Source organism: Meriones unguiculatus, chromosome 1, assembly GCF_030254825.1.
Source record: "Meriones unguiculatus strain TT.TT164.6M chromosome 1, Bangor_MerUng_6.1, whole genome shotgun sequence".
NCBI classification, from domain to species: Eukaryota; Metazoa; Chordata; class Mammalia; order Rodentia; family Muridae; genus Meriones; species Meriones unguiculatus.
The window spans coordinates 172,656,196-172,671,832 of NC_083349.1; the positions used below are offsets into that span (position 1 = coordinate 172,656,196).

A 15,637-nucleotide genomic window follows, 5' to 3' on the forward strand; every position below is an offset into this window, starting at 1 on the left:
GGATCTCTCACTCTTAGCCACCTTTCCTCTGTTCTGAGGTCTAAATCCCAACCATCATTCCAAGGCCTGGGAACGTGCAAGAAGATTTTCATTCCACCCTCATTCTTCAGCCAGCCTGGCCCAGCCCAAGTTAGGTGTAGATAAGGGGCACGTAAATGGAAAAACCAATGAGACAGACTTCACTCCCAGTAACATCTCTTGGCTTGCCCAATGTGATGAGACTGGTCCTCAGAAGCTGACAGATCTCTCTGTATCTGTCCCTGACTCTGTCTCTGTCTCTGTCTCTCTCCTGATCTCCCTCCCCCACCCTCCCACCTCTTGCAAGCACACACACTTTGGGATAATACTGGGTCAGGTTTGGAGCTGTGTTTTCACCTGGCGTGGCTGTATATGTGCAGAAAAACAAGACAGTAAACCACAGGCTCTTCTGAGACCTGTATGGGATTAAGGCTATGAGCTCAGCTTCCCCTTTGCAGGGTAATTCTCGCTCTTGGTGAAGGAACAGCACCACTTTTCCCTTCTTGGCCCAGCAGACATCAGTTTCTTAGGCAAGTGTGCCCTCTGCTGGACAACTAAGAGATTCCTTGAATTTCAACAACAGAGGAAAGCTGGGTGGCATCCCTTCTGCTCTTCTTCCCTGCAATCTTCTCTCATAATGGTGCTTGCCTCCACTCCCTTCCCAAGCTCACCACCTTCTTTGCACTCCCCATCTGCAGATAGAGTTATTCTCTCTCCTCTGAAGCCAGCTGGTACTTTATCTGCACCACTCCTGTGGTATGAACACTCACCACCTTGTATTAGATATTTATGTCTTCTGGGGAATTCTGTCTTGGAAGCATTCACTCGTGGTCCCTGGAGAGTTTTGTGACTGAATGCCTAATTTATCTCTGGGTCCCCTACCTCACACTCTGCCTTGCATGCACAGGCCTACTGTAGAGGTTAGGGGAGTGCTTAGATTGGTTAATACACTTCTGAACCCATCGAAGAGGGTTCCAGCTGGGGCTTTGCCCTTCCTGCATTCCTAACATGATGTCATCTTCCCAACAGGACCCCCTATCATCTCCAGCACACAGACTCAGCATGCCCTCCATGGTGAGAAGGGACAGATCAAGTGTTTCATCCGGAGCACGCCGCCTCCTGACCGCATTGTGAGTGCTCCAGGGAGGGAAGGTGATGAGGGCATGAGCCGTGCACTGACTCCCGGCATCCAGGGGTCACCTCTGCCAACACCTGGGCAGGTACCCTGCAAATCAGTGCAAACCCTGCAGCTTCCCTTCTCCATGGGAGGAAACGATACCTATCTGTGTCTTGAGAATGTAACCTGAAGAGGAAATAGGGGGAGGCAGCCTCCCATCTCAGAACAGGCAAACTTACAGGTGTACCTGCCTCCAAGTGCCGGCATTGATGATTCGGACTGAAATAGGCCTCCTGAGTGCAGAAGGCAAGTGAAAACAGCAGGGGAGAAGGACAACCCATTTCTTTTCTTTCCTGGGCTCAAAGCCAGTGTGATAAAACTGTAAACTGGATGCAGTTTACTGTCAGAAATCCCTGAACCTCCCCAAAGCTCTTCTGCTCTTCTCCTCCTGAAGTCCAAGAGGTACTCTGCGCTTTCCAGATTGAAAATGACCATTAACCTTACTTCCTCCAACCACTCAGCCTCTGGGGTCAGACAGGCCACCCTCATTTACACCATGGTGTTTGCATTTATTTTATTAAGAAAGACTTAAAGTTTTAAACTTGGTATCATTGTGTGAGTAGGATGTGGAGGTGGAGTGCATGTCATGGTGTGAGAGTAGAGATCAGAGGCCAACTTTGTGAAATCGGTTCTCTCCTTCCACATTTGTATAGGCTTTGGAGATCCAACTCAGGCCTTTGGGCTCCTGTGTCAAACGCCTTACCCACTAAGCCATCTTTTTAAACACAAGAACCACCCCCAAAAGAAATCTGAAACTGGTAGCTGCTTCAGTATGAAAACAAAGAAAAAAGAAGTGTTTTGTAGCACTTCTGAAGGAAAGTGTTATTTTAGTAATCCCTGGCGCCTATGTTGGGGCCTTAGTTACTTTGTATCACTGTAACAAAACACCAAAACCAAAGTAACTTACAAAAGAAAGCATTTAATTGCTCTTACAGTTCAAAGGCCTAGATAGAGTTCGTGATGGCAGAGCCAGGGCATAACGGCATAAAGGCAGGAACAGCTGAGAGCCCGCATCTTGACATGCAACTAGGAGGCAGAGAGCACACTGGGAATAGCACTAGTGTTTTTGAAACCTCAAAGCCCACCCCCCCCGACCTACCTCCTCCAAGAAGTCCACCTTTCTAATCCTTCTCAAACAGTTCCACCAATGTGGATCAAGTATTCATATGAGCCTATGGGAGCTATTCTCATTCAAACCACCCAGAGGCCAACTCTGCAGTGACACAGCGCTGCAAGGCTGTAGTTCAGCTGGGCACTGCTCAAACAGGAGCACATGTGTACCAGAGATGCTGCCTGGCAAACTAAGACACAGTTAGAGAATTATTGCTGCTAAATGTTGTCTCGGGCATCTGGTTCGTTTGCTATCTGAAAGATGCACACAAAATTGCAAATAATTGCACATGGCAGCTACTACCTATGTCTCCCCATTCGCTCTTTAATTCTTTTAAATATAAATATAACTCATGACCACTGTAAAAGGTCCCCTCAATCACCCTTGAGCATTTTTATACCGTCTCTTTCCTTGTAGCTATTTATTTCTAGGCTCGCAGTTCTCACTAGGTCTCCTAAAGGCATCTAGCAGTGTCTGGAGACCTTCGTGGTTGTCACAGTGGTGAAGAGTACTAGCCTTAGTGAATAGAACCAAGGATGCCACAAATGCCCCACAGCCAGAAAGGATCTGGCCCAGAGCAAGAAAAGCCAAGCTCTCACTTGTGCTTTCTGGCATCTAGACATGGTTGGCCCCAGTAAACAAAGGGAGATGAGATGATGGAGCATACAATTTCAAACATACTCCTTTAAAAACAAGGTCCCCCAGACTGGGTGTGATGGGCCACACCATAAGCTCACCAGTGGAAGTCAACAACAGGTGGATAAGCAGATCAAGGTCCTCTTCTGTTACATTCAGAGTTGAAGAGCAGTCTAGTAATAACTCGCCTTAACGAATTGTTAAAGTCCATCTCAGCAAGGCTCAGCACCAGGGATCACTGGCAAGCAAGCCCAGACAGGCGGCCATGTGGAGGGCCACAGTGCTGCCACCAAGCCTCCCTCTTTACCTAGAAAACATTCCCAATGCAGAGCTACATAGGGTATCTTTCAGATATCCTGTGTATCTGAAGGACATATCCTCTGAGGTGTCACCAGCCTGTGTGGGTATGGATGTACACGGACAGCAGAATGTGTGTCCACGAAGTGTGTGTGTGCCATATACACATATACACGTGTGCCATGCACGTGTGCATGATGCTCACGTATAACAATGTGTGTCTACAGTAGCGTGTATGTGCACTGATAGGTGTTCTTGGTGTGTGTGATGTGGTGTGAGTACACAGTGTGTTGTGGTATAGTTATGTGTGCATGGTGGTGGAATTCAGCATCTGATGTGCTACTGGGTGTCATGGTACGTGTATGTATATGTATTTGAGGTATATGTATGTGTAGTATGCAGTTTGCGATGGGTGTATGTAAACATGTATGTATGTTTGCACAATGTAGTATGTGATATGGTGTGGTGTACATGCGGTGGTGTGGCATATGTTTATTTGTCATGATACATATTTATTTGTACTGTGGTACATACACACATGTGCATTGTGATGTGGTGTGGTAAATGAATACCTCTGAATACATGGTCGCTGTTGTCTGCACGTGGTCAAAAGCGCTTGTGGTGGGTGTGCTTATGTGCGTGTGGGTGCACATGGTGTGTGACGTGTTGTACATGAATATTGATTTTCGTAGTATGTGTCATAGTGTGTATACATACTGTGTTTGCACATGTTGATATGTATATGTGTATTGTTGAGTGTACGTGTTCTATAATGTGCATGCGTGGGTGTTTGTTTAGTGTGGGACATGTGCATGCACACGTATCACTGTGTACACATGCTGATCATATGTTTGGTATGGCATATATGTTCCTATGGATAATGTGTTCCTGTGGGTGGTGTGTGTCATGTGTTTTGGTTTGTATAGAGTGGCATATGTCCGGAACTACATGTGTTTATGTTGGTGGTGTGTGGCAGTGATTACGAACATGAGCCTAGCTATCTCAGCATCTTGGAGGGGTGACACCATGGTCCTGGTATGAACTCTCAAAACCCTTCACGATCTGGCAGGCCTGGTCCTGGAAGGAGAACGTCCTGGAGTCAGGGACATCGGGGCGCTACACAGTGGAGACCGTGAGCACCGAGGAGGGTGTCATTTCCACGCTGACCATCAGCAACATTGTACGTGCTGACTTCCAGACCATCTACAACTGTACAGCCTGGAACAGCTTCGGCTCTGACACAGAGATCATCCGACTCAAGGAACAAGGTGAGAATTGCCAGGGTGCCCAGGGGACCAGGGAATGCCTGTCAGATCCAAGAACGGGGCACAGTGCTCTTCCTCACTGCCACAAGCCTCACATAGCTACCTTCTGCAGCAAGGGGCACTAGCCCCACTAAGGGAGCAAGGACTACTCTGACTGGTGGCCTCTGAGGCTGTTCAGGAAAGGGTGACCACAGAGCGAGCTGGGCTGACGGCAGTGATAAACACCAGTGGCTTTCAAAGACCCTGGCTTCCACATATTCTGCCTTTCCCTGAGGGCTCAGTTCTAATGCCCAAGTGCCCTCGCTTGTGCTTAGACATGCTAAGGAACCTGGCCCAAACATGACAGAACAGCAGAAGTCCCAAGAATGGGCCAAAGCTAAAGCTGAAGGGCAGCACTGCCTGTGTGAGGGCTGGGGGCTGGGCTCAGACCACAGCTGGACCGTGGTAGCCTAGAGGAGACCCTGGCCAGTTCTGGTGCACAGGGCAGCTGGATTTTGAGAGAGAGGAGGAAAAAGGAAGGAGACTCACCTAACTGTGATCCTTGACTGTGACCCCATATGCCCACTGCCCTAGCTCCTGAGCAGAGGCTAGGAACTTGGTCTCATGCCAAACATGGCAGTGTGTGCCTGAACGCTCAGTTACACAGTGGACTGAGGTAGCAGGATCACTTGATCCTACACATTCAAGACCAGCCTGGGCAACACAGCAAGCCCTCACTTCAGAAGGAACAGTAGAACTCCAGTCACCATTTAAAGTTCTCCAGCTCAGGCTACTAAACGGAGAATGCCAGAAAGATGAGAGCTGGTCCAGAGAAGCTCACTCGGCACACAGCACATTAGTTCCTGGATTGGGCTGCAGGCCTTCCCTCTGCTAGCTAGTGCTCCACCACGGGGTTCAGGGGTGGTGCTCAGCAGGCCTGGACCTCTGTATCAGAAGTTGGAAGCCCAGCAAGTGGTCCCAGATGGACCCCCCACAAAGCTTCAGTAAATCATGAGGTAGCTGTGATTGCACCTACAGATCAAAAGTCTCAGTGTCTCCAAACACCTCTTCCTAATAGGTGCTGCTTTGCATAACGCTTTGCATATAATTTGCATAATGCCATCCACACATCATCCAAACCTCCCTGGTCCCCTGTTGCCTACCCTCTTTGTCTTCCCCCTTGGGCCCTTACCCCTGTGCCCTCCTTTAGTAGTCCCACCCGCCCCTAAAACCTCTCCTCCAGGTTTGACTTTTCTCTCTGTCCCTACCCCTGCTCCGGAGGGCCATGTCAGGCTGAATGAACTCCAGTTCAGGTGGGGGAACCTGGATCTATGGAGCGGTCCCAGAGACAAGACAGAGAAGGGAATCCCCCTTCACCCCTCCAGGTGACCAATCCCGTCCCACCCCACCCTGGCCAGCCAGGCCCTGGCTATGGACGCTTGCTTTATTTCCAAACAGGTTCGGAAATGAAGTCGGGAGCCGGGCTGGAAGCAGGTACGGAAGGAGCCGATGAGAACTGCCCGGGGTGGAGGGGGGGACTGGCTAGTAGGGGAGGGGCTTAAAAGGGGGCAGGGAGGCTGCTAAGTTCTCTTCCTCCCCGTGTCAAGGGCTTAGTGCAGTCAGAGCAGTGGGAGAGGGGCTCCCAGCAGCTGGCGTCCAGGGACCGCAGACACCTGCCTGATACCACAGCCCAGGGCTCCTTCCTCCCCAGGACACAGCCCTCGCTCCGCTCCCACCCTTTGTCCTCAGAAGCCCTGGTCCCCACCCCTGCCCCTTCCAGGTCCTTCTTAACTCTCCTCCTCAGCACATCACCAGTTCAACATTGCTCCCCAGGGCCCTGTGGCCTGTTCCATCCATGCTTGCTGGTTCATCGCCTTCCCAGCTCCCTGTATTCCCGCCATGGACATCATCTCATCACCAAGCCAAAGGTTGCTGGACACTGCCCCTCCAGGGCTCGCATGTCAAATCAGCCATCAAGCTCTCTCTAGGGGTTGATTTGTTCCATCTAGACAACTGTCCCCTTGTGCCCCCAGGCAGGACACCAGAGAGGAACAGCAGGGCTTAGTGAATCCTATGCTGCAGTGCTGGCCAAGGCCTGAGTGTCCTCTGTCTCAGTTCTGTGCCCACATTGGTTGTCTGATCGTTATCACCGCTTTAATGAGCTACACTCGGGGCCCACATCCCCCGCTCCCTGGATACACATGTTCTTCTCAGAGTGCCTAGATCACCACTGTCCCACAGAGGCCCTGTGGCCCATCCAGAGGCAGTATGCAATTATCTGCCCCTACATCTTCCGACCTCTAGAAGTCTAGGTCTTATGGAGGCACTGGCTCTCCCCTGTCTCTATTTCATACTTCTTTCCCCTTTGGTAGCTAAGTTCCCTCCCCTCCCCAGCCATGCCCAGTCTCCTTCCATGGGCAGAGAGAAGGTAAGAAAGACAGCCCCTCTGAGTCCTTCTCAAAAGAATGGTCTGCCCAGAAAGAAGTAGCCAGAAAAGGTGACCTAAGTCAAAATTTGAGAGGGCAGGAGAGGAAGAGACATTTTGGGACCTGGTAAGGGATGCCGCCTGGGGACCACCTGCTTTCACAGAGCCCTTTTCCTCTGCCGCTGCCTACCCAAGATGCATACACTGCATGCTGTTAACAGTGCAAGAAAATGTGATTTAGGGGGCACACAAGTCAGCAGTGACCATAATTCTGCTGCCTTGGCTCTCTGAGTTATGGACCAAAAGTTGAAACCTGGGGATGTTAAGAGAGCATGCCTTGGGTCTGAGATGAGCTGTGATACCTCTCAGTTTTCCCTGGGAAACTAAAGAGAGGGCTAAACCAAACACAGAACAAGGAAATGTAAACCCCAGAACTAATGAGGTTTAACCAGGAACACCTGTTTGTCAAAGCCAACTTGGCTAAGATAACATCTTTTTACTCAGACGTGATTTCTGAGCACAACCCCCGAACAGTTCTCCTTTCAGTCCTTGTGATTTGCCATTTTTATCTCCTCTTGGTCACCTCCAGTCACGTCTACAGTGGTCTTGCTTGGCCACTAGTAGGTAGGTAACAATAGAATTCATGTGTGAATCCTAGGGTGGTATGACACCAGGTCTGCCTAGCAGGTGCCCCTCACGTCATAGCAACAGCTTGGGGAACCAGAATTTCAGCGTGTCTTTCTCTTTGGTAAACAGGGGTAAGGGTAGCAGAGCACTCACTCAGTATGTATGAAACCTGAGTTTCATTCCCAAGACAGCCAAAGAAAAAAAGAAAAGGAAAGAACCATGACGCTGTAACCACAGCTCCAGAACAAACACCTCGCCTCCTGCAGGTCATCTAAGCTGCACTGATGAATGTGGGTGGAGCGGGAGCTCAGGCATTCAGGGGCATTTTTCTCTCTGTTAAGTCTTCTGTCTGTTACTGTCCTCACCACACACAAAGTAACCGGAACACATATTTGAAGAGGGATGGGCCTCTGCCCCAAGACCTTTCCCACATTCTCTCACCTAAAAAACCCATCACAGGAGCATCTGAAGGCACACTGTTGCTACTTCATTTGACAGATAAGAGACAAGGAGTAAGATGCTCGGAAGGTGTGATGAAGCAAGGGGAACAGCGGACCAGCAGCCTGGAGGATGCCATGTGACACAGAAAACAGGGCAGGATGGGGTTGGGACGAGATGGAGGAGGCCTGGATTGAACTAGCTGTTGTGTGTGTCCTTGAAATAGTCACTTGACTTCTCTGGGTTTCAGTGTCTTTACCAAATGAGAGGCTTGAGTTCATTTATAACCCAGTCTCAGCCAGCCTCAGAATTTCCCAGAGCTGATAGACTGCTCAGGGCCTAGAATCATGTGCTTGGGGCCCATATACATCCGTAGAAGGGACAGGGCATTTTGGAAAAACTGTCTCCCTGCCCCACATCATCATCTACCACTCCTGCCCATCTGGCAGGGGCCAGAGACAGACTGGGGAATGAGCAAGGGTGAGGAGTTTCTGGGCCCTTCATGGCTGGAACAGGTGGCAGATGCTGAAGGACTGGCCTTGAAAGAATGTAGTGGCTCTGAGCGGGCCAGAGGGGGAAGTTGCCTCACAGCTGAAACCCCTGAGAACTGGTTGTCTGTATGTACCCTCCCTGTACCACAGAAAGGGAAGTGAGGAAGGAACTAGACAAACAAAGACAGGAACCATCACCTTTTTTTTTTTTTTTTTTTCAAAGAAAAGCCATGGACTTATGACTCACCAGCCACTGCATGTATTATAGACCCCTTCTGTAATGCTGAAGAGAGCTAAATTAGACTAGCCTCGTCCTACATCTCCAGTTTTCCTCTCCCCTGGCTCTCCACAGTCTGTTCTAGCATCTACCCCTTCCCCTGGCTCCTCCCTACTCTCCACCTACCCTAATGTCCTCTATCCAGGGCTGACTCCTATTGGACTGTCTGTGCCTGCCCAGGCCTCACGAAGGCATTCCCAAGAGGGGCCCGCATGGCAGTGGTCTGGCCCCAGCTTTGTGGGGGCTGCACCCGAGGGACTGGGTAGGGTCCTAGCAGGACCGTAGATTTCCTTTGTCTCTCATCAACTTTGTCTGTTTCTTTCCCGCAGAGTCTGTGCCAATGGCCGTCATCATCGGGGTGGCCGTAGGAGCTGGTGTGGCCTTCCTCGTCCTAATGGCAACCATTGTGGCCTTCTGCTGTGCCCGTTCCCAGAGAAGTACGGGAGGGAGACCCGGGATCTCAGGGAGGGGGACAGAGAAAAAGGCCAGGCTTAGACTGCCCAGGAGAGCAAGTAAGCAGGAATGCAACGAACAGGGGCCATAACAGTGTTGTGAGCTCCTGGGGCAGGGATGGGTGTGATGTATTTATTGGTATTCACCTGGAGGGTGTCTGGCAGAAAGTGGGAACTCTACTGAGGCTGAACCAAACTCAACCAGCCTCCATCTAGCAGGGCAGGCCAGTAGTGCTTTGGGTTGGACACACAGAGTTGTTATTTGGGATGTATAAAAAAAAAAAAATCTCAGAGGGAACAGTATAGTCTGACCCTCTTTGGCTCTATAAGATGGCAAGCTTAACCTGAAAAGCAAGTCACCCACACAGGGCAAAAAGGCATGTAAGAAGTTGCCCTGGACAGACTTTTAAAGATCTGTTATCTTTGGCAATACAGCTCTAGTGCCAGCACTCTTCTTAAAGAATTTATGTACATCAGGTTTCTGGACTGGGCTCAGCTCTGGAGTTACATGTGATTGGCAGGAGTAAGGGAAAAGTAGGATGGCAGAGAGGAGTCAAAGACAGAAATGCAACCTTCAACTCTGTGACCCTGGGCAAGTCACATGTATTTAAGGCCTCAGGATGGCATGCCTTATGACCCCAACCAACTCTGATCTTCTGGGATCAGAATGCACTGAGTCAACAAGACAGTTTGTGACTGCCTAACACCATTTACTTGCTGGAAGGAAGCCACTGATTCCCCTCACATAATCTCCACTCCCAGCTCAGCAACCTTACCATCTTGTGACTACCTAGCAAGATGACCTTGCAATTTCCATGACCTTGCTGCCTTTCCACGGAAATGAAAGGAGAGTGTATTTCAGCAAGATTTGTCAAACAGGCTGGTCCTGTAGGCCAAGGGAACCCATGTACTCCTGGGCTAAGAGAGCTTAAGTTCTTTTTAACATTAAGGTTTTTGGTTCTATAAATGGAGAGCTCAAAGCCAGGTAGAAATGGACAGAGAAGACTTCTCAAAGGAAGTAGGGATGGAGGGTGACAGAGCCTAGCTAGGTGAGGTAGAGGGATGGATGAGGATGACCTCTCCAACCACAGGAGATACTGAGGAAGCTGGGATGCCAGCATGGATAGCCTCTGAGGCCCATCCAGCTAACAGTAGCTCTCTACAAAAGTTCTATGGATGGGGGCCAGCAAAACTGAAAAGTCAGAGTTTGAGGGGTGGTTAAATCCGGAGGTGGGGTGGGAAAAGGGGTGGCAGCTGTGGGGCAGTTAATGTTTCTTGCCTTAACATGAGAAATGAGTGGTGTTTGTTTGTTTGTTTGTTTGTTTTTGTTTTGTCTACACTTTCCTGTCTTATCTCAGATCTCAAAGGGGTTGTATCAGCCAAAAATGATATCCGAGTGGAGATTGTTCACAAGGAGCCAGCTTCTGGTCGGGAGGCTGAAGATCACACCGCCATCAAGCAGCTGATGGTAAGAATGCTGCCCATGCCCCACTCTACCCTGGGGACAGAGACTTCTTGATGTCCTTCCTACTGCTGGGAGGCTCATCTGCCCCGATGAGCCGGTCACACCCTCAGCCAATGAATGTTTGCGCATCTGTGAAGTGATGTGGGAGATCCAAAGACACCTATGATACAGTTCCTGACCTGGATCCTGACTACTGAGTAGGGAAAGAACCTGTGCTTAAATTTATATGTGCAGCTACATACAGCCTTACACATGAGGGAAGGGAGATATTATAGATACGTGATGTATTTTTTTCCCTCTTCACCCTTCACACACACATACACACGCACATGCACACACACACACCTGCAGGAAGCACCAATTTCTTCTTGGGAACTGGATAGCCACCAGAAGGAAATGCAAAACTTCTCCAACGGCACCAAACTGGCACCTCCTCTTTTTGATCCTCCCTTCAAAGACCAGAATGGTCCCCACTGTCTATTCGGAAGCCTAGTCGACAGTGCCAGAAGCTTGTAGAACATGCTATAGCAGGTGGCAATGTCTGAAAACAGTGACAAGAGAGCACGGAATAAAAGACATCGGCTCCTCTGAGCCCCAGTGACCCTATCTATGAAACGGATATGAACACCCTAATATGCAGGGTCATCATCAGGATTATAGGGATAACAACCTGAGTACATATGGGGTAAAATGGAGTTTTCCCTGGACATCTGTGCTGGGTTTGGTCCCATAATCCCCAGATACCCAAACTTGAGGATGTGCAAGTCTCTGGTATAAAATAACATGTAACATTTACACAGACGCTACCCACATCCTTTCACATACATAAACCATCTCCATTTATACTATGTAATATGATGTAAATGCTATGTAAACAATTACTGTACCGTATTGCTTAAGGACTAATGGCAAGTAAAATACGCACATTCGGTACAGGCAATTTTCCCTAAATGTTTTTGATCCATGGTTGGATGAATCTGCTGTGTGGAATCCAGGAATTCGGAGACCTGCCTGCAAGAACCCAGGAATTGCTAACTACTGTGTTGCTCTAAATCCACCCACTAGATGGGGAGCAACTGCTGCCTTATTCGTCCCTTGCAGAGGCTCACAAATGTTTGATGAGAGGAACTGACTTTTTTCTCTGCTACACTTTCTCTGCTCAATTGATTTTCAGAGTCTGTTGATTCTGCTTCAAAAATATGTCTCAAATATGTGTCCTACTTTTCCTCCTTAGTCACTTATTTTGTCCTTATTTTGGGCCTTCCTATTGCCCCCTAGCCCACTGCGGCAACCCTGTAATGGAACTTGGCTTTGTCACTTGTCACAATCCATCCTCTGTGGCTCTGTTTAAAAAAAAAAAAAAAAATGTCATTCTGAAACACAAATCTGGTATCCCACACTTGTAACCCCGACATTCAAGTGGCAGAAACACACAGTAGTATCTCTGTGACCTTATGGCAAGTCTGAACTAGCTAAGGAGACTTTATCTCAAACTAAATAAAATATTAAATGTAAACCTAGCCCTGTGATAATCTGCTGAAGTCCCCCAGCGGCTTCCACGTCTACAGGATGAAGTCCAGCCATCCAATGTGTCATCAGACCCTTTGCTGCAAGGCACCTGCCAGTCTTTCCAGTTCCATCTTCCAGCCAAACACATCTGGCCTTCCAGACACACCAGGAGCTGCTGATTCCTTCCTGGCCTGAGAGTCCTTTATACATCAAAGACCCACATTCCCTCTCCCTGTTGACTTGTCTGCTGAATTTCACATCCTGTAGTAAGAACTGGTTCAAATGTCACCCACTCCAAGATGTTCTCAGCTTGCCCCCTCCTCACACACTGGCAGGTTGTGCGCTTTTTGCTCAACTCCCTATGAGCCTCTTTCACAGCCCACTGCTGGATATAGAATTCTCTCCAGATACTCCAGAGCTTCTCAAGGGCAAAGGTTATGTATTTCCCGGGGGGGGGGGGGGGGGGGAAGAACCTCTCTAACACAGTGCCTGACATAGCAGAGCGTTTCTTCGTACAGGAGGGCAGCCACACCCCATACCTGAGAAGGAAATGATACTACTTAAGCTTCATCAGGTTTACCGCTCATCCTTAATGGGTCCTTTTAGTTCTCTCCCAAGGAGGCTTTTTTTTTTTTTTCTTCCTCAAAGTCATAACCTCAGGAAGAGGGCAGGTGTGCCTGAGTATTTTGGGCAGAGCAGAGGGGATAATTCGGCAGAAGGGACTTGCTGAGGCTCTGTAACTAGTCTCCCGTGGGAAGATATTCAGTGGTCCCCTTCCTCCACACCGGGAGATCTTCTACCCTATGATCTGGGAAATACTCCATCATCAAGGGGAAGTAGCCTCAGACATTATATCTGGTGAGAAAGAACAACAACAATCTAGGTGGAGCCGGAACATTTACTGAAAAAGCAAAGGAAAAAAAAAATAATGCAATTGGTGAGGGAATTTAAGAGGATGAAAGCACGATGGCCTATTCTTTGTGCCTCCAAGACTGAGATGCGACAGAGACCAACAAAACACCCTGCTCAGAGAGTTGGGTTGGAGCCTGAGTGCCAGAGTGCCACAGCAGGCGTGGTGTGCCTTATGTGTGATGGAAGCATCTCTATGGTCCCTGATCACTTTATACAGTCACCGCACACTGTTGAAGCTCTGCCCTGATCCTACACCTAACCATTACTCATTCATTCATAAACTCTAAGCGCTGCACTCACCCTGGCCGGAAGCATTCTGGTCAATGACCACACTATGCAAGGCCCTAACAGCAAGGTGTGGTGGGGATTAGGAGAGACCGAAGCCTTTCCCCTAAGGCTGTTTGGCATATGTCAAGGAAGACAGTTTTCTGGTTCATTTGAGTCACTGCTGTGAGGAAAAGGTGTGACCTGTTTTGTTATTCAGCTTTCTGTTGCTATGACAGAACACTGAGAAAATCAAGGTTGCGGGGATGACCCGGTTGAGATGGTTATCTTGACACACAAACGTGAGGTCTTGAGTTCAACTCTCTCAGAACTCAGGTGAAAAAAAGCATATATCAGTAATCCCCGTCTCCAGGAGGTAGAGACAGGAATATCCCTTGGGCTCACTGACTGGTGCTCACGTTCCAGCCAGCCTAGCTAAACTGATGATCTCTGGGCTCAGAAACCCTGTCTCAAAATATTAGATGAAGCATGATTTTAAAAGATACCCAACGTCAACCTCTGGCCTAAACACACACGTGCTCTCTCTCATACACACACACAACTTATTCACACAGAGCTGTAATACAACACACACAAAAAGAAGAAGAAGAAGAAAGGCATACTGATTTATACCTCTAATCCCAAGACTCTGAAGCTCAAGCAGGAGGATTGCCATAAATCAACTTGAGCTACAAAGTGAGTCCTATCTCTACGCAGCAACAACAAAAACCAGCACTGGTGAGATGATTCAGAAGGTAAAAGCCAGGGATACTTAGACAATCTGAGTCCAAACCCCAGAACCAGGAGGAAAAGAGAGAACCAATTCCTAAAAATTGCCACTTGATGTCCACACACACCCTGTGACGTGCATAGATATAATTGCATGTGCACATACACAGAGAGATTGATTAATTAATTAAAAAATAAAATGAAAGAAGTTTCTTTTTTTTTCAAAGATGTATTTATTATTTATACCATATTCTGCCTGCATATGTGCCTGCATGTCAGAAGAGGGCACCAGAGCTTATTACAGATGGTTATGAGCTACCATGTGGTTGCTGGGAATTGAACTCAGGACCTCTGGAAGAGCAGCCAGTGCTCTTAACCTCTGAGCCATCTCTCCAGCCTAGAAGAACAGTTTATTTTTATTTTGCTTTTTAAGTTTTGGCTCATGGTTTCAGTTCATGTTCCTGCAATCCTGAGGCCTTCAGACCCTCATCAAGGCAGAACACTGCAGCAATGGCATGCAGCAAGCAGAGGACTGTCTACCTTATGTTGTCCAGGAAGCAAAGAGAGACGAGATGGTGCAGGATTCCAGTGGCCTCTTCTAGGGTACACCTCCAGTGGCCTCAGTTCCTTCTACTAAGTACTACCTCCTAATAGTGCCACATGATGGGGGTACCAAGCCTTGAACAAATGGCCTTGGGGGGATAGTTCAGATCCAAACCATAGCACGCATGTTGCCAGCATCTCAACTCAGATTCCTTCCAACATCCTGGCTCTGGTTGAAGGACTGCCCTAAAGAGCCTGCTCTATAGTGTTGATGTTCTGTGGGTACTTACTTTTCTCAGGTAGATCTCGCTGATTGTCAGTGCTCTATCTCACTGAGTCTTATTTGGCCTATATAAGACCATTGGTGCAGGGCCTAACCAGAAGTTTTCAACAAATATTCAGATGAGAAGTCTGGAGAAGATGTCCCTGCACGATGGAAGAAAATAAGGTCCTGTCACAGTTATACCGATGCCTCCTCTACTCTCCCCCTTCTGTCTCTGTCCTGGGATGGGGGTTTCCAGAACCCCCATCTAGAGATCTAGAATTGTATCCAACTCTTTCATGTGCCTTTCTGCAGTCCAGGCCATGCAGGAGATATGTATGGTAATCCTTGGAACTCATTTCTTCATCTTCTCCTGGGAGGAGGTGGAGTTGAGCCCACCTTCTGTGTACTGAGTAGCCATTTTTGGGTTGTAGATGGATCGGGGTGAGTTCCAGCAAGACTCGGTGCTGAAGCAGCTGGAGGTCCTCAAAGAAGAGGAGAAAGAGTTTCAGAACCTGAAGGTAAGAGTAGCTACAGTGGGTCTGGACTACAGAGATGATGGCCCCACCTACCCTTTACCCAAACAAAGAACCAAACAGAATGGAAGGGCCCAAGGCCAGCCTGGGGACAGGTGTCACTGTCTAAGGGGAAGAGACTGAAAGTAGTTGTTCTCTTTGCCCCAACACTGAGTTAAGGCTGGATTCCTACAATTCTCTCCCACAGTCTTGTAACAAATAGATTTGAAAAGCCAGTATTCATG

At 48.5% G+C, this 15,637-nt stretch overlaps 1 protein-coding gene across 6 annotated transcripts in view; it reads left to right on the plus strand.

The window, feature by feature from the left end:
- Kirrel3 (kirre like nephrin family adhesion molecule 3) overlaps window positions 1-15,637 on the plus strand; it is a 553,630-nt gene that overhangs the window by 531,224 nt on the left and 6,769 nt on the right. For 3 of the 6 annotated variants that reach the window (XM_060371465.1, XM_060371462.1, XM_060371479.1), the window contains 6 exons: window positions 1,048-1,148; window positions 4,309-4,507; window positions 5,942-5,977; window positions 9,071-9,253; window positions 10,552-10,661; window positions 15,312-15,398. In XM_060371465.1, coding sequence (XP_060227448.1) covers window positions 1,048-1,148; window positions 4,309-4,507; window positions 5,942-5,977; window positions 9,071-9,253; window positions 10,552-10,661; window positions 15,312-15,398 — 716 coding nt within the window. The remainder of the gene's footprint in view (window positions 1-1,047; window positions 1,149-4,308; window positions 4,508-5,941; window positions 5,978-9,070; window positions 9,254-10,551; window positions 10,662-15,311; window positions 15,399-15,637) is intronic. The other 3 variants (XM_060371477.1, XM_060371470.1, XM_060371482.1) reach the window with 3 other exon arrangements.